This window comes from Coloeus monedula, assembly GCF_965178545.1.
Source record: "Coloeus monedula genome assembly, chromosome: 4".
NCBI lineage: Eukaryota > Metazoa > Chordata > Aves > Passeriformes > Corvidae > Coloeus > Coloeus monedula.
This window is the reverse complement of record NC_138784.1, coordinates 16,018,747-16,042,798: the sequence shown is the minus strand read 5'-3', so window position 1 is coordinate 16,042,798 and position 24,052 is coordinate 16,018,747. Positions and strand designations below refer to the sequence as shown.

General features: G+C 43.7%; 2 protein-coding genes across 4 annotated transcripts; one reads left to right on the top strand and one right to left on the bottom strand.

Annotated features, from left to right (window-relative positions):
- The first annotated feature begins 1,492 nt into the window (after window positions 1-1,492).
- TIGAR (TP53 induced glycolysis regulatory phosphatase) lies at window positions 1,493-12,231 on the top strand. 3 transcript variants are annotated; one of them, XM_082280971.1, is made up of 6 exons: window positions 1,493-1,647; window positions 3,039-3,076; window positions 4,943-5,064; window positions 7,656-7,733; window positions 10,229-10,339; window positions 10,770-12,231. In XM_082280971.1, the coding sequence occupies exons 1-6, from the start codon at window positions 1,616-1,618 to the stop codon at window positions 11,226-11,228; spliced, it is 840 nt and encodes a 279-aa protein (XP_082137097.1). In that variant the 5' UTR covers window positions 1,493-1,615; the 3' UTR covers window positions 11,229-12,231. The 3 variants fall into 3 exon arrangements, with proteins under 3 accessions (XP_082137097.1, XP_082137099.1, XP_082137098.1); XM_082280973.1 differs by having other exon boundaries at window positions 10,229-10,344; window positions 10,770-10,874; XM_082280972.1 differs by lacking the exon at window positions 7,656-7,733.
- A 6,462-nt stretch (window positions 12,232-18,693) lies between these two features.
- Window positions 18,694-22,114, bottom strand: FGF23 (fibroblast growth factor 23; the record flags this gene model as incomplete). The annotated part of the gene is made up of 3 exons (XM_082281165.1): window positions 18,694-19,131; window positions 19,592-19,695; window positions 21,886-22,114. 3 exons carry the CDS (start codon window positions 22,112-22,114, stop codon window positions 18,694-18,696), a joined length of 771 nt encoding a protein of 256 aa, XP_082137291.1.
- Window positions 22,115-24,052: the final 1,938 nt, after the last annotated feature.

The following is a 24,052-nucleotide window of genomic DNA, read 5'->3' as shown; positions in this document are numbered from 1 at the left end:
ATCCCTCAGAGGAGCATTACACAAGCAGAGAAGTGCAACGGCACAGAACTGAAGAAATTCAGCAAAGGTTTCTGCTGGGCGTATTTGTAAGCACAAGAAGCAACATCAGATCCCAAATGACAGTGGAAAAGGGAAAGCTAATCTAGTAGGCAAGCCACGAGGCTCTAAGTCAGAAGGTACAGGGTTTTCAAGCTGTTTTCTCACAAAGCCGAACTGTGTGACTTCAAAGTCTCTCTCAAACTTTGCCTGAAGGGCTGTCACTTTCGCAAACGGACCTGTATGGAAATATGCACTTACAAGAGAAGAGATGTTAACAGTGTTGGCTCATGTTTGAGACTTGGTCCTCTAAACCACGTGTGAGACATAGCTGGTGTTTTATCACCGCAGCAAAACGCGGTTGTTTTTAAATGGTGATACAATAGAAATAGGTCAGAGCTGAGTCAGTTGGTACTGGCTCGTTTGAAGGAGGGACGGTCACTGGTGTCACCCCTTGAAAATGTCAGTTCTGAGATCTGTGGAGGAGAGGCACTGCAGAAATTTGAGGTTAACACCAAGCTGTGAAAGGAAGATAAAAAGGAAACGAAACAGACACACTTGCATTAAATATTTACTTTCGCATCTAAACAGCTATCAAATGAAAAAAATTATGTTTCAGTCTTCATTTAGACTGTGTTTGGTGTTAAAGCACAAACCAGTTTGAAACTGAGGTCAGACCTCTGGGCAACCCAGAAGAATTTCTCTGATTTTTAGATAGGCTTTATTCTAAGTGGTTGGGAAATCCTGAAGGAAATATACTCAGCTGACCAACTAATATTTTGGTTAATCATATTGTCTGTAATCCATAAAACTTCAGCTTTCTGAGGACATCTGAGCCTCTGGTAAGGGAAACCTGGAATTGAGCCAGTAAGGAAACCTGGTCTGACTGTGAGTGTGGGGGATGCAGCTGGGAAGGGGCTTCAGTCCCAGCTCAGGCACTGCGAGTGTCACTCGAAGTGGCTCCGGGATGCTCAGACCAGGAAGTTTCCTTAACACAAGCGTCATGAGATGCTGCGTAACCCAGAGTTTTAAGGTGAAAGCCTCCTGACTGCAACTGCAAAGAGAGAATAGGGTGGAGAAGTCCAGGTGTAAACCTCACACTGCCACGCCCACCACTGAACCCTGTCCCCAGGCGCCACATCCACGCGGCGCTTAAAATGTCACCAGGGCCGCTGACTCCACGGTTGTCCTGCAGCCTGTTTGAATGCTGGATAACCCTTTGGGAGAAGAATTTCTTCCTGATGTCCAACCCGAGCCTCCCGTGAGGCCGTTCCCTCTCGTCCTGTCGCTTGTGGAGTGGGAGCAAGGCTGGCTATCCCCTACGGTCACGGAGCTGCAGGGAGCCATAAACGCATCCCCGATCCTCCTTTTCTGCGGGGAGACGTCCCTGCCCCCGCCTCCGGTGACGTCAGAGCGGGACGCGGGGCGGGGGCATGATGTCACGGCGAGGCGCGCGGCGCCGCAGTGCGGGCAGTGGGACCTGCGCTCACCTGCCAACATCTGGGCACATCTGCGCTCACCTGCGCGCACATCTGGACATACCTGCGCACATCTGCGCTCCCCTGCGCTCCCCTGCGCCATGGTTCGGTTCGGGCTGACGGTCGTGCGGCAGTGAGTACCGCCCGCGCATCCCCGGCGGTGGCGGTGCCCCGGGGGGCGCGTCCCCTCCTCGGTTACGGGCAACGGGAGGGGGAAGCTGAGCAAAAGCTCTCAGGCGGGGCAAGGAGCTCGGGTAGGAATGGTGGTGTGAACATTTTTCCCGTGAAACGTTAAAGAACTGGTGTTCGTGACTCGGGTGGAATTCCTAAGGTGACTTTTTCTCCCAGTCTGTTGACAGAGGTTTGTAGCTGACTGAACCAAGTAACTCCGGCTTCCTGCAGCAGACAGGAGAAAACTTCAGTTTGTAGGAAAGCTGAGCTTTTTTTCTCCTTCAGTATAAGGCCCATGGGCAGCAGGGGAGGGGGGATTGTGCCCCTCTGCCCCGCTCTGCTGAGACCCCCCTGCAGGGCTGCATCCAGCCCTGGGATCCAGCACAGGAAGGACAGGGAGCTGCTGGAGCCAGTCCAGAGCAGGGACACCAAGGGGAGCAGAGGGATGGAGCAGCTCTGCTGGGAGGAAAGGCTGAGGAAACTGGGATTGTTCAGCCTGGAGAAGAGAAGGCTTTGGGGTAACCTCAGTGTGGCCTTGCAGTGCCTGAAGGGAGCCCACAGGAAAGATGGAGAGAGACTCTTGACAAGGGCCTGGAGTGACAGGACAAGGGGCAATGGCTTCACACTGACAGAGAGCAGGTTTAGATTGGATATGAGGCAGAAATTGTTCCCTGTGAGGGTGGTGAGGCCCTGGCACAGGCTGCCCAGAGAAGCTGTGGCTGCCCCATCCCTGGCAGTGTTCAAGGCCAGGCTGGATGCGGCTCTGAGCAAGCTGGGATAGTGGCAGATGTCCCTGGCCATGGCAGGAGGTTGGAATGGAATGATCTTTAAGGTCTTTTCCAACCCAAATCATTCCATGAGTCTATGATTTCTTCTGCTCCGATTTCCTGATTTCCTTGATTTCTTCAAGGTGTGCAGCTCTGCTGCTACCCTTGATAATCTCTGAAACTGGTTCCCTGTAAAGTTCAGAGAACCAGCTGCCAACACGTGCTTGTCATAAGAGGGCTCCAGAGTCTTCCTGCAGCTTTGTTCTCTCCAGCACGGAGGTGTAGATGTTACAGATAAATTGTGCTGCATTTATGATAAATTTAAGAAATTACTTTTTTTACTTTTATTCCAGATGGCTTTGTCTCATTAAATACTGGCAGAATTGTCTACTTGAAAATGGTTTTTTATTCTTATAAAGTCCTCATAGGCATCATTTCGAAAAGAGTCTATGCTGTACTATATCTCCTTTTCTTTACATTCAGGCTCTGCTGTCTCTTGTTGGTATTTAATACAACAACATTTTTGAAAATCTACTAAAAAGATGACAAGTTAATTTTTTTTGTTGCTGTTTATAATCTCTTTCAGTGGAGAAACAAGATACAACAAAGACAAGATACTGCAAGGTTAGTAAGAGTTATTCTGTTAGCTGGTTAGAGATGGAAAATCATGGTGAAATCCTGTCACCAACTGCTCAGATGTTATCAAGTAATAATACTGTAAACCTTTGGAGACTTTATGTGTAAGTCAGGCCATGGCTTCCATAAATTTACAGAAGATTTTAAGTCACCCTCCACAGCATATCAACAGATCAACAATGGAGTATTAGAAGAGTTCCTTTTTCTACATGGGGATAAAATATGTTGCATGTAATCAAATAAAATGATAGCAGCACCTTTTACTAAGGACTCCATAGCACTGTGCTAAGTCCCAGTAATATGAAGCTTGGGAAAAGGGCTTCTGGGAAAAGGAGCTGCAGAAGGATGGATAAAGATCCTGATGTAAAGGAGGCTGTTGCCTTGAGAAGGGAATTTGTTACTTGCAATAAAAACCTGCTGTAGGGCACAGGAGAATGAAAAGCAAAGCTTGTTTAAATGCTTGAATTGTTCAGTCCCAGCTCTTTCTAGGAAGGCAGTCTTGATTAGACACATTTAAAACTAGACTTCACCTTAGTGACGCTGGCTTGTACACCCAGAACTGAAGACACTGAGCTGCCTGGATGTCTACTGTAGGAAAATCAAGGCTCACTGCCACAAGGAACCTGGTGGGGTTGTACTCGGAATAAATGAGCTTTCTACAATACTTTGTGTTGTGAGGGAGAATTGTGCTTCCAGATTTTCCTCCCTCTGTGACATTGCCATTTACAGTTCTTGCAACGTGGATTTGTGCTCATAATAAAATGAGTAAAGAATATTCCCCTGCTTTACTTGCTTAAAAATATCAATGATGTCTTTTGAATTCCTAGCTCCTTGGGTCAAATGACATGTAGTGGGTTCTTTTCCAGTGTAGAGAGAACATAGCTTCTTTTTTTGAGCAAGCCTCTTCTGTTTTGAGAGGTGTAAGGCCTTTACCATCACGATGGGGTCAGAGGTCTCACATGTCTGAATTACAGATGAGGTACTCAGAACTCAATGTTCTGGACTTCTGGTATCCTGTCTTTTGCTGTTGGGTTGTGCATTTTCTGGGTGGAAAGATTTTTTTTCTTTGTTCTGAATCTGATGAGAATTTCACTCTCTGCTCTGGTTTCCTGCAGAACTAGAATGAGTTGAAGGTGTGGATGTAGCCATTTGTTACACGTTTGTCCCTCTACCACAGTTCGGGGTTCTCCTGCAGACTCTGAGCTGTGACAGGAGCACACCTGTTCAACTCAGGTTGGATTTCCAAAGTGCTGCTTCTCTCAACACTATTCTCTGAACACTAGAGCTCTGTGACCAGTTACTCTCACAGACTTTCTGTCTGAAAGCAATTTTTGGGAGGTTTGCTGCTTTCCAGCTGGGTTTGTTCCAGCTTGCATGAGCGTTACTGTCAGTGTGCGAGGTGGAGAGGAAGAGACCACAACAGATGGTATTTGCATCTCATTCTCTCAGCTCTATTGTCGTCTTTCTTATTTACATTTAACAAATCTGTTTATAAAGTTTCAGCTGTGAGATACTTCTTGCAGGAAGCCAACCAGTGACCCTTCTGAAGATGGTCACATTTATTAAATGTAGGTCTCTGTTTTATATTTAAATTTGTCAAAGGTATAGATTAATGTAAGTATCATTGATAATGATCCTTCTATCTTCCTACACTTTATTCCTTGTTATCATTAAATTTGTGTGACTGAGTTTGGGGAAGACCAGAAGAGCAGTGACTTTTCCTAATGTTTGGCTTTAGTAGAGGAGAAAGATTTTGTTATGACTGGACAGTTTCTTTATTGCTGACATGTGTGGTCAGCTGCTAAATGGTCTAAAATCTGCATGTCTTAATGTTGTGGGGTTTTTATTTTGTAGGTCAAGGAGTGGATGAGCCACTCTCTGCAACTGGTTTCAGGCAAGCAGATGCTGCTGGTTTATTTCTCAGTAATGTGAAGTTTACCCACATCTTTTCAAGCGACCTCCTTCGAGCAAAGCAGGTAAGTGCTTCTTGAGGCAACAATTGGCTTCCAAATCTGGCATTTATTTGCTGTTGGTGATGCAAAACCAGTGCAGTGACACAGCCAAAAGCTGCCCCATCCCTGAAGTGTCCAAGGCCAGGTTGGATGGGGCTCTGAGCAAGCTGGGATAGTGGAAGGTGTCCCTGCCCATGGCAGGGGGTTGGAACTGGGTGATCTCTAAGGTCCCTTCCAACCCAAACCAGCCCATGATTCCATGATTTACCATTATTTTATATGTGTATTGGTTCTTGCTAAAGGAGTAATGGAGACTTTGAGGTATCACACAGAGAAATGAGTTTTTCTCTGAAGAAGCAAACCAGGTTGGCTGTGACATTGTTGTACTGTCCCAGGCACTGTGGCTGCGTACTGTGTTCTTCTGAGGAATTCAGACCAATGCAGGCAAGGTCAAGTTTTGCTGTGGAGTCAGTACAAGGATCATTAAATGTGCAAAGATGTTGGATTTTGTCAGGGATGTCACACCTCTTGCCTTGAAGTAGTAAATATACAATATAGATTAAATAAAGAGGAAAAATGTTAATTACTAAGTGGGATTACATGTGACCTTGTGTGCAGGATTATGAAATACTCAAAATTAGGGAACCAAAACTTTTAAAGTTAGAGATCAGCTATTCTAGGAAGGTCATGTCTCCTGTGGAGACCCTGTCTTTAATTCTCTCTTCTGGTATGGATTCTGTGGTTTCAGGAGACATGTAGGGGGTTGAAACTCCTAAGCCATTCTTGTTTGCTTGCTTTTTGCTGTGTTGTCCTGCTAAAAGTCTATGAAGCTGTGCTGTGAACCAGATCAACAAAAAGTAGTATAAATCTCCTTTTTTTTTCCTTAAAACATACACCATCAACATTGCTCATCAGTTTTGCAGTACAATTCCAGAAACTGCTGTAGCAGCACAACTTAAGCAGAAAACAAAAGAGGCAAGGAGGGAAGAGTGCAATAGTTGGATATTTTAAAAATGCAGAATAGCTGCCCGTGACTTCTTTTATGTGTGTGATGATATTTTAAAACATTAAGAGTGCTTTCTAACTTTCATAAAACTGTGCTGTGTACCTGTCTTATGGGGAATTGGTTTGGGATTTTTTTTTCTTTTATTAGAGGCAGCCTCTTCCATGAGAAGCATTTGCACTCTCATAATGTGAAAGACCTGAATTTTTCCTTTGCATACAGGAAGTGTGTTTTGTCATTTTTTTGACAAGCTATCCAGATGTTGGGAAGGCTTTCCCAAAGATGTGTAAACCTGAAGTTTCCGTGTGGTCGGAACTCCCTTTCTTGGCAGCTGCAAGTCTGTGAAGGGCCTGTTACTACACTGTCACTTCACAGCTTGAGTATGAGAGGAATGTATGAGTTCTGTTGCAAAAGAGGAAATTCCTGCATATAATCATACAAATAACTGTGCTGTGCATATACACAAGGAAGTGGATTCTTTGTTTCTACATTGTTCTTTGACAGGAGGTTGAAGTTCCAACATCAGACTTGTCCTAAGCAATGTGCTAAATGTGCCAATAGTACAACAAGACTGCTTATTTGTGCCAGAATCCAAGGAGCATTTTCAAAATGAGTTCTTTAAATGTCGAATTCATTGGGTGTGGATGTTTGCACAGCCCAAACTGTCTGTGAAGCCAGTGCAGCCTTCATGCTTGGGTGCATGTAAGAACCAGGTCAGCCGTCCTCTGGTTCCCAAGAAAGACAAGGAGCTACCAGAGAGGACCCAGTGGAGGCCACAGAGATGATGAGGGATCTGGAGCATCTCTCTTATGAGGAGGGACTGTGGGAGCTGGGCCAGGTTAGTCTTGAGAAGACTGAGGGGGGATCTTATTAATGCTTATAAATATCTCCAAGGGGTGTCAGAGGATGGTGTCAGGCTCTTTCCAGCAGTGCCCAGTGATAGGACGAGGAGCAATGGACACAAACCAAAACACAGAGAGTTCCACTTCAACATGAGGAAGATTTTTTGTACACTGAGGGTGGCACAACCCTGGAACAGCTCCCCAGGGAGGGCCTGGAGTCTCCCTCTGGAGACATTCCAAACCTGCCTGGACACGCTCCTGTGTCACCTGCTCCAGGTGATCCTGCCTTGGCAGGGGTGTGGACTGGGTGATTTCCAGAGGTCCATTCCAGCCCTAAGGATTGGCTGTGGCAGCCAGACAGGTGTCAGATGTTTTTTCAGTTGGATTAACTGAGCAGTTTTGTGGAACACAGCTGTGAGTCTGGCCCGTGTACTACACGTGAAGAAAGTGTGGACATGATTGCTCTGTGTTCTACTCAAGAGAACATGTTGCTCTTATCCCAGTAAACCCTGCTGCCCACCTCTCATGGGTGCTGTGTTTTCAGCTGGACTTTAAATTGGGAAGGAACTGCCAAAAGATTGGAGCTTTTCTAATTTTGTGGCCTGGCCTGGGCCATCTATCCAATTCTGACAGACTGGTAGCTGAAAAGCTTTCCATTTTGTTGGTCTGGGTTGTTGGATGCTGCTGATGGGATTCACCTTGGCTGTGGTGGTATAAGGTGGTGTGTCTATGTTCTGTCCAGTTGATGTGATTGTATATTCACTTTTTAGACTGCTGCTGCCATTCTAGGGAAAAACAGGTTTTGTAAAGATGTGGAAATCAAGTACGATGCAAGACTGCGAGAGAGAGTAAGTGTCAAAAGAATTTGTTATCAAATATTGAACAATTTGAAAATGTAACTTACTGCTGATGAGTATCTCGGCTTATTGAATGGTAGAATTAACAGTGCAGAACACTATTTGATGTATTTTTAATCACTGAAAACTGAACTATTCACATCAGGGACAATAAATTGTTTGCATAATGGTGAAGCAGAGCCAAAATCTAGTGACGAGCATTGTAACTGTGATGCTTTAATGATTTAAATAAGGTACGATTTAGTCCTTAAGGAGCAGCATGTGATTATAGCATTTCCTGTTTGGATGTTTTTTCTCTCAGAAATTCCAATTCTTCCCCTGAAATCAGCAAGACCTTATTATTTACTTTCAATGAGGAGGGTACTTTTGTGGTTTTGTTTCCTTTTTTTTATGTCTTTTTCAAAACTTCTGAATTGAAAATGGATCCATCCTCTCTTGTGGAGACTTCACAGGTCTTTAGAGAAAATACTAGTTTCTAACATGTGAAAAATAATTCCCTGTAGCCTTTCTGAAAGCAAAGAGTAAATGGCGTTTATCCTCATGTGAAGGGCTATGTACATGTAATGGTTTGGTTCAAAATATCCATTACTTATTTTCCTTCTGTGAGATAAGAATTAGGAGAAAGCAAAGCAGCCACAAAACTTAAAAGAATATAAAGAAGTTTATTAACTGACCTAAAAGAAAGAAAAAAAGTCAGACCACACCTTCAGAACACTTTTCCTCCGCCCCCACCTTTCTCCCTTCTCCCACTGACAATGTAAAAAGACAACCCTTGAGATTTTCAGTCATTTTACCCCTTCTATAATAACCTTTTTCAGTTCACTTAGGGAGAGGAGTCTCTCTTGCTCATGCTATGGAGACATCTCCACAAGAAGTTCTCTCATGGCTTCAGTGTCACAACAAGACAGCCACTCAGGATGGTTTTCTGCTCGCATGTGAGAGTCCCTTCCCTCGACTTACAGCTTTACCCACAACCGCTTTTGAGGGTTCAATCTTGAGCTAATGGGGTACCATTTTAAGGTTGAGCTGTTCAGAAACAAAGGTTCTCTTCACCCATCTCTGGGAGCATCTTCAGCTCCAGGAACAGAGGCCCTCCTCCTCCCCTGGGAGCAAGGGTCTTCATCACTTTGATCTCTCTCTGTTCAAGCTTCTCATCAAATCACAGCTACTTCAACATTTGCTTATTTCAGCACAGGTACTTTTGCTCACAATTACAATCATTTGCTTGTTCCAGCACAGGTACTTTTGCTCACAATTGCAGTTTGAGTGCTCCACCCCCCATGCTTTCATGAAATTACAACGGGTACTCTGATGTATCATAGTCCATCACCATAGCTTTACAACAGAATTTCAGCTTCTAGGTTTGAAGCATCTCTTTCTCCTCTCTTGGGGTTTCAGCTCTTCCTTCTTCACTGACTGTGGTGTCTTTATGGTGTTTTCTTCACATGCCTTCACCTTTCCTCTTCCTCTGACTCAGGAGAGGATTGATGTCTGCAGGCTTCGTCTGTTCTGGAGAATCTTACAGCACTCGAAGGGTTAATCTCACCGGGCCCCGCAGCTGGAATTCGCCTCCCGCTGTTGGTCACATGAGCTTTGCCGGGCAGCGGCCTCAGATGAATCTCGGCCGCACTGGGTGAGGGCCGGCCTGGCCGCGCCGCTGGCCCGCCTGCACGGAGCAGGGCCACAGATGGAACAAGGCCACTCGGCTCCGGGGTGGCTGTCTCCCGGCCGGCCCGGCCCGCACTGAGGGGGCTGCACCGGGTGATAGCGAGCAGAAGCGGCTGAGATCTCAGCCAAGCCGCGTTGCGGCTGACCCAGCCGGGCCACACCGAGCAGGGCCCAGCCCGGCCCCGCTGGCCGCGCCGCGGGCCCTCAGTTACCTGTCCAAAAGCTGGAAGCAAGAGAGCTTTCCCGGGGTTTGTTCGTTCCTAAATGTGGATCACAGAGGTGTGTCAAGCTTCTTAGGCGGCTTAAAAAAGTTGCCAGTATTCAAACTAGCCAGTTGATTGGTTCTGTCGGGTCATAGAGCAAGCTGTAAGCACCTCTTTGCAAGAGAATTACTTCCGTGGCTGGAGCCCTCTTTAACTAAAAACCCGAACTATGCCAAACCATGACAGTACAGAAGCACTTGCACTGTGACCTCAGTCACAAAGACACTTGAATTTTGTATGCTGGGAATGAGTGTCAGTGGAAAAAAAAATCTCCAGGCAAAGATCAGCCTGAAGGTCATGTCGTGAAATGTCCATGCTTTAAATGAGATGTTGCTCTTAATGTATTTGTCTACCCAGCATATATCTATATCTATATCTCTGCTGTTTAAAAGGATATGTATAAAGATATTTCCTCGCCCAAAACTGGAATAAAATGTAAAAGGTAGCTAAGCCTTGAGAATGCAAGAAAACAAAGCTGTGAAGAGCTGTTTGCACCCTCTGGAAGGGGCACAGGAGACCTGACACATCCTGCCAAACCCCGGTTTTCCCTTACAGAAATATGGTGTTGCAGAAGGAAGGCCTTTGGCTGACCTCAAGGCTATGGCAAAGGATGCTGGAGAGCAATGTCCTTCATTCACACCTTCTGGAGGAGAAACACTGGATGAAGTATGGTATTTATTTATTTTTTTGTTTATGCCCTGCTTTCTAGGCTTTTTTATCAGTGCAATTGCAGCTATTGGGAGCTTTCTACTGAGAGCTCAGCCCAACCAGAGATATTTTCTAAGCTAAAAAACACTGCTTGGTCTGGTAACAGTGGCTGCCAAGTGCAGAATCTCTTTATAACTAAAATATTGATTTTGAGACTGACTCCTCATGAAGCTCTGGCTCACAGGAGGATGATAGCAATTGCTCTCTGGAGGGCTGAGGAGTTTGCACAGCAGTCAGTAGCTTACATTGGCTTCTGAGCCTTGTCTGAGAAATCTTTGTCTTTTAACTGAAGTAGTTACGTGTCAGGTTTCTGAAAGGCAAAATCTTTGCTTGCTTCACAGTGATCTTTTCATTCTTCACATGATTCCCTTCTGGCCTTTCCCTGCAGGTGAGAGAGCGTGCGAGGCAATTTTTTGAATTTCTGTGCCAGCTGGCTGTTGAGTTGGAGCAGAAGGAGCACAGCAAGCCTGGTGCACCAGGCAGGAGCTCAGGAACATCTGGAGAACAGTTTGTTTTCCCTTGGACAAACCACTGCAGTGAGGCAGAGCCGAGCTCTGAGGGCGGTGGATCTTCCACGGTATTAGATGCCAATATTTTGGTGGTGAGTCATGGAGCCTACATGAGGAACTGGATTGGCTATTTTGTTTCAGATCTCAACTGTACCTTACCAGCAAATTTAACCAAGTCCCAGCTGTCTTCTGTCAGTCCCAATACAGGAGTCAGTCATTTCATTATAAAACTTGGAAATGGGAATTTGTTAAAACCTGAAATCACGTGTGTCTGTCTTAACCAAGACTCTCACTTAGTGGATGTGGGAGCTGAATGTGTAGCTTCAAAAGTGTTTTAAAAGTCTTTGTGGGGGGGAAATGGGTTTAGATCACCATTTTGCTAAGCTTGGGAAAAGTATCTGTAGTAATTACTGGGATTGACTGGAATTGCTGACACTAAACTGCAAAAAGGGAGACATGCAACTGCTTGCTATCTTAAAAAACACAATTTACATGGTCCTAGTGCCCAGTATAAGTTGGCAGTAGCAAAATAAAACAAATATTCTCTGTTCTCAGAAACATAATACTTCCAGTCACTTGCATATCTGCTCCTACAGCACATACTTCAAACAACTCCTTTGCATTACTCCATAATTATTTTGGTTACCTCCAAGTGAAAGGTTTGGGGAGGGGAGTGGTACCTCAAAAGCTGAGCTATACTGTATTCTTGTTTTATTACAAAATGCTATATTGTAATATGAAACATACATGTTGTCTTAAAATAAATTTTTGAATGCAATAGTAGAACCTAGGAAGGAGCATTGCCCAGTGGGAAAGGTTTGGTGCAGAGCCAGGGGATGTGACTCTGACACTGAATATCTGTGGGACTCTGGGCAAGTCTCCTTTCCATTTGTAAAGTGGGAATGATGATAAACCTACCTCGCCAGGAGTATTTCCTAAGAAATTGTTCAGGTTGTCAAGATCTCTGTTGAAGAGCGCTGCACACAAACACAAGAGTATTTATTTTTAAGCTGTGAGCAGGATGAGGAACCTCATGTGCATGTAGTAATGGTCTCTTTTCTGGAAAAGGAATTTTCTTTCTGGGGTGAGTTGTACCTGGCTGGAATCCTTCTGTCAGCTGCAGTCATGCACTTGATTTTATGAATATTTTTGCCTAGAATGAGGCAAGTTTGATTGTTTGGTGATTGCTGGTGTTAATACTGCATTCTTTCCCCACTGGGGTGTTTGTGGTGTTACAGTGTGAGTTTATCTGGTTTCTGTTATTTATAAGATTCACATATTTTTTTCTTCATTTGCATATTTTAAGCCTGTTTTAAAAAAAATTAAATATTAAAGGCTCCTGAATAGAACTCCCATTTCATCTGTATTTCTTTTGAGGTAAAAATCTTTCTTAATATTCCCCTGTGAAGCTTTTGTTCAGATCACATAACTTCCTCTTTTTTCTTCCTGAAAAACCCCAGGCTGGCCTTTTACTGTGAGAAAGACTCTTAGGGCTGATGTTGTTTAAAACTGTCCATAGCTCTTTTTCGGCAATAAAATAATTCCTTCTCAGTATACTGAAGGAAATAAGTTTTCACAGGAAACTAAAATGGGAATGTATGGACTTTTGCATGGACTCCTCAAGCTCTTTGTGAAATGCGTCTTCCTAGAAGGCTCCTCAATACTAAATTGATGGTCAGAGCCAATGAAGATAGAAAAGCTTTAATTATGACTTCTAACAGAGTTAATGGTCGGAGAGTGGGGCAGGAGTTCATTCTGAATTTGCCTGTCCCTGGGTAGTGCCAGTTTATTTCAGGCAGGCCACTTACATAGCAGGGAATTCTTCTGTCAGTGCTTTAAACAGCTGAAACTCCCATAGAATTGCCACGTCCTGAATTTTGCCAGTCATTCCATCAATTCTTCTTGGAGCCAGGCTAATGGAATTGAAAATGAGGGCGGATGAGTGGAGAAGTGACAAGTTTTTCTCCCTAAGTCTGTCAGTTTGTCACATATTTCAAAACACACTAGTGATTGGGGTGCTTCTCACTTTAAAAGGCTTCTTTTGCTTTCTTACCTGCTCTCAAGGAGGTAATTAATATTTTGTTCTTGCTGATGATGCTATAACTTAGGAGAACATCTACTTCTTTGTTAAGTGCTTTGCCACTGCTTGGGTAACACTATTCCCAGAGAAATTTTTGACTCTTCCTCTATAATATGCTGTACCTTCTTTTTTTTGTATGTATAGGTTGTTAAAATTTAGACCCAGCCTAAAAAACCTGTGTGATTGTTTTCTTCAACTTACTGTTACCAAATTCTTTCCTCTTGTAACTCTCACACAGGGCAAGCAGATGGTACAGTGGTGAAGGAAGAATACCAAAGGGTGAAACCACTCAGGTTTTCTAAACAGCTCCTAACTTAATGAAGTCACATTTTTCAGTGAAAATGCATCAGAATCTCCCAATTCAGACTTTGTAAAACACACTAAAATGCTGCAAACACATCTGCTAGTGGCCAAGGGAGTACAAGCAGTCAAGAGTGTCGTGCAGTTCCCCAGATGTGCTTTTTCCCTCAGTATCTGCTCTTGATGTTGCTGGAGACAGGACAACAACCTGGCGTAGCCTGCTGTAAAATAGTTGCACTTGTTATTTCTCCTTTGTTATGTCAGATGTCAGGTTCCCTCTGCATTAAAAAGTCACTAATTTTGGAAGCTTCTGAAGCTAATTCTTAAAAGCTGTTTTCTTTAGGTATATGTATAGTACTCCTCTTTCTAAGTTTTTACATCAACATTGAGACTAAATATTTTTTTGGTCAAGTGACTCTTGTGCATTTGTACAGTAAATCTGTACAGTTTATTGGGATCATGGAAATGGAGCTCTGGTAGTATCACAGTTTCCCTCCTCTAAAGCAAAGATATTTTCTCTATTTCCACAGTTCTCTGTTGAAGAATGTTTTCCAGACATAGCCCTGCCTTTGCAATAGGAGGAGGTTTTTCCCTTTTATTTCTTTTTTTTCTTTTTTTCCTTTTTTTTTTTTTGGTCTCATTTAGAACAGAATTTAAATCAGATGCGTTCTTTACCCAAGCTTTTGGCTGCCTCAGATCCACAGCCCACATGCACAGACTTAAAATATGTCAGTTTTCCCCCAGATATGTCCTGCTTTTGAGGGCTTTGGCTGTGAGCCTGAGGTTTTTGGATCTTTGTAATCCCAGGCAAATGGCAGCTTCATGGGCACAAATGAACTGCACAGTGATTTGTGAGCTGCTTTTCTGGCATCCATGGGTATGGCAGAGCCACTGCGGGGGATATGTGTGTGTGTGGTGACTCCAGTGCCATTCAGGAGGGTCTCCTGTGTGACAGACAGCTCTGGTGTCACCTGCAAACAGCTCTAGGCTTCCTGGGCTGCAGGGACCCCGTGTGGCAATGGATTACTTACCTGAATGCCAGAGGCTGGCAGCAGGGCTCCCGAGGGCACAGAGGGTATGGCACAGGAGGGTACTGGGATAAAACCCTGAAATCTTGAGCAGGCTGTTACTGGTCACCAAAGGAATGCACCTGAGGTCCAGGCAGAACTCCTCTGGGGGCATAACTGAGCGTAATACTCTTTCCTTCTGATGCCCGGTTGGGTCATCCAGCCATAGCTAAATGGGAGCGGGGTGCTGCACCAGACTTGACTGTAGGAAGTCCTGAATGTATTTTGGAAGAGCTTGCCATTGAAAAGTGAATTTACCGAGTTTAAATTTGAGGTGAAAAAAGGAGGTTTGATTTCAGAAGGGCGGGAATCACAAAATTAGTTCTAGAATCATGGAATGTCCTGAGTTGGAAGGGACCCACAAGAATCACCGAGTCCAGCTCCTGGCCCTGCACAGCACAGTCCCAAGAATCACACAATTCTAGTTCTCCAAAGAAATTTAAATAATGGTTTATGCAACAAATTCTGAAAGAGAAAGTAAGTACAGATAAGAGAGGTAAATGAAACCTAGAATATAGTTAAATGAATTTTTACCATAAGTAGTTCACTCCAGATTAACTGGGTAGTTCTTTGATGAAGTAACTAAACTATAGGCAAGGGAAAAATTAAATACAATCTTGCTGAATTTTAATTGAATGCTTAATGCTGCAATGAAACCATCAGCTCAGCTGGAAAAGATAAATGTTGTTTAGGAGAAAAAAAAAAAGGGTGAAGTAGGTATGCAAGGAGTTAGTGGGCATAGAAGTAGTAATGTCCAAGGGCAAGCACTGTGCTGGAGTAAAGCTGCTAGTTAAGTCCCTCAGGGGGCAATTTTTTGTAATGACTTAGAATAAAATTACAGAAATGTGGAAATATTAGTGAGAAGTCATCATCGATAGCTATGTGGGGCAGAATAGCATGCAGAGGAGGAAACTATGAACTTCCAATCTTAAAACTGCTTGAGTCTTCACAGAGTGGGTCAGGCTGGACCCTGACAGTGGCTCATCTGGTGCCACCTCCCTGCTCTAGTAGGGCCATCCCAAAGCACAGGGCACAGGATTGTGTCCAGACAATTCTGGAATATCCCCAGTGAGGAGACTTCACACCCTCTCTGGACATTCTGTTCAGTGCTCGGTCACTGCACAGGACAGAAGTTCTGCCTCCTGTCCAGGGGGAACTTCCTGGGATCAGTCCCTGCCCATTCCTCTGGTGCCATTGCTGGGCCCCCCGGAGCAGAGCCTGGGCCCTGCTCGGAGCCCCCCCTACAGAGGCTTTTAATTTACCAAGTATCTTTTATCCCGAGTTCTTTGCGCCAGGATCACAAATAATTCCCAGCAGGACTGAACTGACAGACCAGTGCGTTCCCATTGCTTGTAAAAGACATTTCCCAGTAGAGGTGAAAATCCCTTCATGGTCAGTCTAGACCTACTGAGACACCATTTTTCTCATCATCTTTCACAGAACTCTTATATTTGGAGTGCATGAAACACCTAGGAAGCTGAAACCTGTGAGGCTGGAAGTCACAGGGGACAGCAGCACACAAACATTTTCAGCCACTGCTGTTACCATTTATTTGTTCACTCAAGTACTTCTGGAAGGGGGAGCTTGAACAGAGAATGCAGAATCCACCATTTGGAGAGAATGGAAAAGTTTATTGGTACTTTTATAAAAGGAAATAGTCTCTATAATACATTATTATAAATACTTATAAATATTCTGCGGGATTTAAGACCCACTCAAATAAATAAATAAATATCGTGACATAAATAAGTAATGCTTTCTTACTAGCTGGTGATTGCCAGCATCTCCATTGAAGAATAAATTCTTTGAAGTTTTGATACAGTTGCCTATAGTTACAAATAAGGTTTTTTGATGGAAAATCCACCCTGTATTCAGTCTTAGCTTACTTATCCCCTGGCTACTGATAGAGTGAGCAACCCTACTTACTTGTTCTAATGTAGGAATATAGAGATGGTCTGTAGATTTAACTCCACCAACATTTCCCATCAAAATTTAATGTGGACAGAGCTTTTAAGGATTCCAGTTGTTGTAAGGCAGTTGCCTCAGAGTCCTAGAGAGGAGCTCTGTGGAGTTTCCAACAATTAATGCAAAATGCAAACTTTGCTGAAGTCCAGAGTTCTCAAGGATCAAAAGCCAAGAATAATGGTATAGGGATCAAGTAAAGTAATCAAACTAGAACATAAATAAAATCAGACCTCTCCACTGTATAGACAGCAAGTTAAAAAGTCTTGCTGTATTTTGAATAAGCAAGAAAAAGCACAACTGTCTGCCTGCCTGCAATTCCCTTAATTCCTTAGAATCACTCCTTTCCTTCAGAAATTAATCAAAACCACGATGAGTTTAGAGAAACAAATTCCAAGAGATGGAACTCTTGGACTAATCCTGATCATTTGTCTTGTCCTGTGCTTCTGAGTATTTATACTAATTAGGAGTCTCTCCGTGTAGGAAAACTATTCTAAGAGCAGAATCAGGACCTATGGCTTTTCCAACATGAGTTGGATGTGGTAGATGAAGAGATACCGTGTATATATACATATGTGGGGGAAAAAAGAGAGATTATTTTAAAAGCTGTCTGAAGTCCTGCTGCTGTGCTAAATCCAGAAAAAATTAAATGAAAGCAAGAAGCACGGGGGGGGTCTTACTTTGATTTTGTTGCTCTGATGTAACTCCAGTGGCTTCAGTGAACTACTTCAAAAAAAAGAGCAGCAACCAACCTAATGTTTTTTGTATGTTGCTATGAGCACACTGAGGAGCAGTGTACCACTTCAAGTTGTTGTCAGGCTGATAAATACTCTGAATAAACAGAGTAGAAGAATCTGTGTCTTGACACACAAAAAAACCCCCACAAAATAAAAATCTCTTCTCAAATCTCTGACACACTGGATTTTTGTGCTGCTCATCAGTGCCTTGCACCTGATTTCTGCAGAGTTTGTCAAGAATAGCTTTTTCGAAGTGAACTTACCCAAAGCATAAAGCAATCATGGGAAAAGGTTTTGTCACCATTAGAGATCTCCTGATTAACAGTAATTTCACTCCTACAAGTATAAAGCCTCTGATACCTGCTCAGAACTGAATACAAACATGGATGCTAATTGGCTATTCCATTTCTAAACACAAACCTAATTTTCACTCATTAGACAAGAGTGTTCATTATAGTCCAAATAGTAATAGTTTGATACTTATAAAAGATAATTTTTTTATTTTTCCCCCTGTAGAGTTCAGTATTATGCAAAACAAACCATTCTGTTTAACACACTATTGATTATTATTAATCCTGGTATTTCTCTCTGGGTTGGAAATATGCAAAACTAATGATCTTTATTTCCATATTGGGATGCTAGAATTTAGTAAATGTACAACTGTGATAGAGAAGCACTTGAGAGAGAGTGAGACTCTCCTCTTTTTTTTAAAACCTCAGCTTGGATTCAGTGTCAGAAATTGTTCTTTTTCCATAGAACCCTTTAATGCTGTCCTGTTTTCCTGTCAGTTCTTCGTTTTCCATGTCTGCTGCTCCTAGTACAGCAGAGTGACCTTTTTTTGACTCTTATGGGTGAAGAGAGAATGAAGCTCCAACTTAAAAGCTAAAACTAAAGAATCACAGGATGGGTTCGAAGGGAACTTAAGGCTCATCCACTCCCACCCCCTTCCATGGGCAGGGGCACCTTCCACTGTCCCAGGTTGCTCAGAGCCCCATCCAGCCTGGCCTTGGACACTGCCAGGGATGGGGCAGCCACAGCTTCTCTGGGCAACCTGTGCCAGGTCCCCACCCTCACAGGGAACAATTTCTTCCTGATACCAAATCTAAACCTACTCCTTGTCAGTGTGAAGCCATTCCCCTTGTCCTGTCTCTGCAGTTTCTGATGAAGATCCCCTCTCCAGCTTCCTTAAAACCCCTTCAGATACTGGATACATGACATATGTAGTAATTTTTATATAATAAAATGACACACCACCTGGCAGTTTGTGCTTGGACAGGATGGTGCTAGTAAGAGGATTCCCTGTTTCTGCTGGAACCTCAGATGCTCCAGGTCTCTACATCAGTAACATAACATCAGTTTCCCATTTCATACAAGGGATTTCTTTTTTTTTTGTTTTCCTCATTAATGCAAACTTAAGGTGATTCAGACCCTAAAAGGATTCTTTTCAAAATGGATCTTCTTTCCAGTAGGGCCCCAGCTGAAAAAATCCAACTTGTACTTACAGATGGCAGTTTACTGACAAAACAAGATTTGAAGCTAAGGAACTTTTTCCAATGAATGTCTCCCAGGTTTCTAAGGGCTACTTTGTCATTCAGGCTGAGTGTGACAGACAGCTTCTTTTGCCCCTGTCTTCACCTGGCGAGTACGGGGGCCGCAGTTATCTCGTGATGTAGAAGCGGGGGCTTGGGTACCTCCTGGCCTCCATCATAGCGTGGGGATCATCAGGGTTCACCACATCATTCTGGTTGATCCTCATGGGCTCCCTGGGCATGTGGGGAAAGTCTGCTGGCTGCTGCATCTGGGAGCCAAATGCTGGGGTCTTCCTCTGTGGGACCAGGATCTGGTGAGGATCTGCTGGATCAACATCTACGCTTCTGGTGTTTCTGTGCGGCTCAGGGGTGTTGAATCGGAACAGAGGGATCTCATTCCTCCTGGACAAAAACTGGGAGTATGGTGGTAGGTTCATACCAGGGGAGAAGGCTTGTTTAACTCTGCCTAAGCTCACCAGGAAGTGGTGTTTGGGGGATTGGTACACGTCGTACCCGTTTTCCAGTGTCCTGTGGTTGAACACACAGTCCTCTTGGCTGAAGTAATGCTGAGGGGAAAAAATAGGGCACCTGTGAGCAGAGGGGTCTGGTGAATTACAAACACTGGTTAAAGAGGGAAAGAGGGATGAGATCTTGCAGCAGGTGTTTTTCTAATCTCCCAGGTCTGTATCTGACCCAAATGTAGATTGGAGTTGCATGTCCATGCTTTCAGCAAAGGAATTCTAATGATAAACCCTGGTTTCTCCCAGACGGTCCCAACCCACAGCTCTGTGCTACAGATTGGTCCCTCACTGGATCTCATTTTGTCCTCATTTACCCAGGCAGGACCTCAGATGATTTTTGTCAGCTCTACAACTTAATACAATCAAAGGAGCTAAGTGTCAGATCCTCTCTTACATTTCCCCCTCCACCTGCAGCTACCCAGGTTTGCCCTGGCTGGGGAAATGGGCACCACAGCAGCAGAATGCACTGGCCATTCAGCCTCAGGGCTTAGGAAAGGTCACTCACCGAGCCAAATATGCTTCCTTTCATGTCCATACACAGGTAGCGTCCACTCTTCACACCAGTGATTATAACTGAGCCAGCACCCTCAGACTTGATCATTAGGGCACCTGTTCAGAACAACAAAAACAAATCCAAGATCCAGTTCAACACTGCATTTACAGATCCACGGATGGTCTGGCTGGAAGTGACCTCCGGGGGTCCAAACCAACCTCCCACATGACCTGGGACTGTTGGCCACCCTAAATCAGGTTCGCTGTGGCTTTGGAAAGCTCCCAGGATAAAGAGCACCTCTCTGGGTGCCCTGTTGCAATGTGGCACTAACCTCCCAAATACAACTTTTTTTCCCTCTGAAGTCCCAAATCGTGGTCTGAGGACATTGTCCACAGTTCTGCCATTGCCCACGTCCAGGGGGAGTTTGTCCCACTCATCTTTGTGATGGCCCCGTGGTATTTTTTCAGTGGTGCCCAGCAGTGGCACAAGAGGAATGGGGAGGAGCTGATCCCAGGAAGTTCCCCCTGGGCAGGAGGCAGAACTGTCCTGTGCAGTGACTGAGCCCTGAACAGATTATCCGGAGAGGCGCCCTCACTGGGCATATTCCAGAGCCATCTGGACACAATCCTGTGCCCTGTGCTCTGGGATGGCCCTGCTGGAGCAGGAAGGTGGCACCAGGTGACCCCCTGTGTGCCTTCCAGCCTCAACCAGTCTGTGATTCTGTGATTACATTGCCCTTCACATCCCTTTTGCTGGACTAAAACCACAACAGATCATGATCAAGTCCCACTGAAAACCCTCTGCCAGACCAGCTCCACCTTCCCCTTAAAACTAACTTGAACTGGGGTTGCTGTAGTGCTCCAAGAGCAATGTCACTGGTGCCAGGTAAAGTGGGAATAACAACTTTCCTTGACCTGCTCCTTGCATTTGACTCAGTGTCTGTTGTCTTGTCCCACCCAGGAGATGTGTGCACACCCAGGCCATACCACCCTGGTGCAGAACTTGGCACTTCCTATTGTCTGGTGGCTCAGTGGCAGCAAATCAGTCACCTTCCCTCTAAATAGCCCTTTTGTTGTCTGATTTCCATCTTTCCTGCTCCATTCCAAGTCCTGCTATACTTGTTTTATGGCAGATACAGGAAAATGTGATATTTTGCTGTCTGTTGTTCTCTAAAATCCCACACTGGTTCTTGACCAACATACCTAAAATGAATTTTATAAAATCTTTAAATATGTAGGAAGAATAACAAGACAGTGCCAGCATTTCTGTGAGTGTTTCATTATCAATTCCTTAAAAAAATAGGAGAATATAATCCTTTTTCCTCATTAATTAAATTATAACTTCAAAAAACATCTTTATTTACTTATGTAAAAGCTTCATTACCTAGGCTTAGATTTTTAACTGAGTGTATAAAATAGGTGTAAATATAATAGTAATAATAATAATAATAACAACAACAACAACTTGATTTTATGATCCATAGCTACTTCTGATTTGAGTGCTGCTAAGAGAGAAGTACTTTTAAAATGCTATAAAAGAACCCTAAGTCTTAAAACCCCCCACATTTGTCTCCTAACTAAAGAGTTTGGGCCAAGTATTTAGCAAAGGAAGAAGAATAAACTATTCTCTGTTTAAATAGAATAATAAAATATACAATAAAATAAACTGTGAAGACACAATTTGAGATCCTTTTAGTGATAGTAGGCCATAGTTTCTTCTCGTGAGCCCCAAAGGCTCAGCACTTCTTTTATGCCAGTCTGGTCTTTCATAGTTTTTCCTTTTTTAACTGACCTTTGCATGCCCGTGTTCTGTGCACATTGAAACTTAAGTTTTAGTAGTTTTCAGCCCTCTACCCCAAAATACAGATTTTATGGATGCCATCAGTTTTCCAGCATTGCTCTGGCAAGTTCCCTCAGTGCAGTTCCTTTGGTAGCACCATCAGTGGGAAGTGGCTATTTGGAGGATGTCATTATCAATCTCTAATAGGAACTTCCACCAGAAACTGGGGGCAAAATCATGAAGTGAAGGATAATTCAGGTGGTTTTTCCTTGCAGAGTATTACAGGAACCATAGGACTTTAGTTGTCCTAGGCAAGGAATGAAATTCCCCATCCACTAGATTTCTTTGGAGCAATTTTATTTGTTAAACAAAAGGAGATTTATAATGATGCATATTTTCCATCCCATGGCTCTGCTCCTCTGCCTGCCTGCCTAATGAGAAAAGGGGATTTTGTATAGGTGGTGAGGAAGTAAAACATCTCATTGTCCCTCCCCTACTCCCATGGAGGTCCATAGGAAGCCACTTACTGTAGATGGTTTGGTGAGGAGCGCCATCGACATAGCCGTCAGCGTTGATTTGGAGGTGGAAGCTGCTCCTCTCTGTGTCAGTGTAGAGGTGCATCAGGTGGTCTCCGTTCCCCCAGCTGGGACTCAGCAGTGGAGAGGAGTTGGGAAAGGCGAGGGAAGCCTTCAGGCTGCAGAGCAGCAGGAGCAGGGAGCTGCAGGGAATGCTCTGGTGAATGGCTCGCCGCTCCATGGTGGGTCAGCGTCTGCTCCTCGCCTGCCCTCGTCCCTGGAGTGTGAATCCTCAGACAGGATCCCTTCTCTGCAGAGGCTTATAAAGGGCAGCAACATGACATCACACAGGAAAACCTTCTCCACATCCTTGATTTTTGGCAAAGCAACATTTTAAGTGTCCCGAAACCTCAAGGGAAGGATCTCTGCCTAAGGTGTGTGTGGGGGAAAAATGTAAGGTTTCTAAAGACAGCTCACGAAAGCTAATCATATGTTCAAATGTTATCTACAACCCTCTGACATCTGAAAGCTTCCCACGCCCCTACTGTTGGATCCGGGAAGGGCAATCCACTGCACTTGAACTGAAGGGAATGACCCTTCGGACCTGAATTATCTTTCTTTTTTGCCAGACATGTTTATTCAGACTCCCACCTCTCCTCACTGTTTCCAAGCTGCATTCTGATTTAGTGGAAACATCAAATACAGCTAAAATTTTGTTGCAGATATACCAAAAGTTAATATTAAGTTGTCCTGAGCCTGACTCCCCCTTCATTATGTTGTAAGTTCCACAGCAACCCTGTTGGGCTGATATTTGTGTCACTCCATTTAAGCAAAGGGTACTTGATTTGAGCAGACCCTACTTCAAATAAACGGTACCTTTTATTTCTCCTGTTTCCTTCTGAGTCCCATAAATAATCTAAAATTGGCCCAAACCAGCTGAAAATAACATGTAAAACACTTAAAAGCTGGATGTTTGCTCCTGCATTGCACATCTGGATGGCAGTTTGTAAAAAATGTTCTAAGATACAAGACCTGCTTCTCAGGTGTCCTGCAAATGTTCTGGGTCTTTACAAACAAATTTTCTGATTTAAAAAGCAGGTGGTTCCATTTATTACATTCAAATGCTGTACTGATGGGACACTGTGTATGGGGGAATCAATGACAGCAGTGACAGGTCCCAAAACTAGACTGTGTTAAGGTTTCTTTCAAAATTTAATATAAACCTGACAGAAGTACCAAACAATAAATGAATATTTCTTTAATGACAACTGAGGATTTTAACTGTAGCAGTGTTAGGTTCAGTTTCAGTCTCTAGATGGACGCAGCATGAAAAATTCTTAGTTTCATTAACAAGCTGTGGAGCTGTGCCATCAGCATATAATGGATTGATAACATTAATGGATTGATACAACTATAACCCACTGCAAAAATGGATCTGATTTTGGGTTTTTTATTGTTTAAAATCAGTAAAACTGTGCCAAATCGTGCTGCCACAGCTGTGTAAATCCAGAGACTTGCGTCAGAGTATATTCACCTGTGTAAATGACAGCACTTTTTAGCCAAAGTGTATAAGGGTCAGGTCTTAAACTGAGCAGGCTGACAAAGCTGGCTGCACTAAAGACAATCCAGGCCTCAGATGTTTTATTGGCTATTACATCTGAAATGCTTTAAATGAAAGCGTAGCTTAGAAGGAAAGGAGGGATACTTTTTCTTCTCTTTTTTTAAAGCGATATCTCTATTTACTCTTGAAATTATCCACCCATATTTTTCACTCTGATCTTAGAACAAATGTTTGTGGTTTTTGGTTGGTTGGCTGGTTGTTCTGTTTTTTTCTTTGTCCCTCTTATTAGACTCCTATGGAAATGTGGATATTGATACTTCAAGGGCAGTTGTAGAAGTGTCTCACAGAGGCACTGTACCCTCTTGGAATATTCTGTCATTCTTTTATGACTGGAGTTTTTCTGGTTTGATGTTTCAGATTTACCATGACATTTTTCTGTGCTTGCCAGCATGCACTGATCTGATCTCTCTCCAGTGCCTTGGTGGCACAGAAAACATTCTAAGATGTTTGAAAAATTTATTCAACCTCGTTTAAGCACATGCCAGTTGTGAGTATCTGTTTCTCTTTTTATAATAGTCAGACAAGCAAAGATTACTTTTACAAGCTTAAATTGTTTGG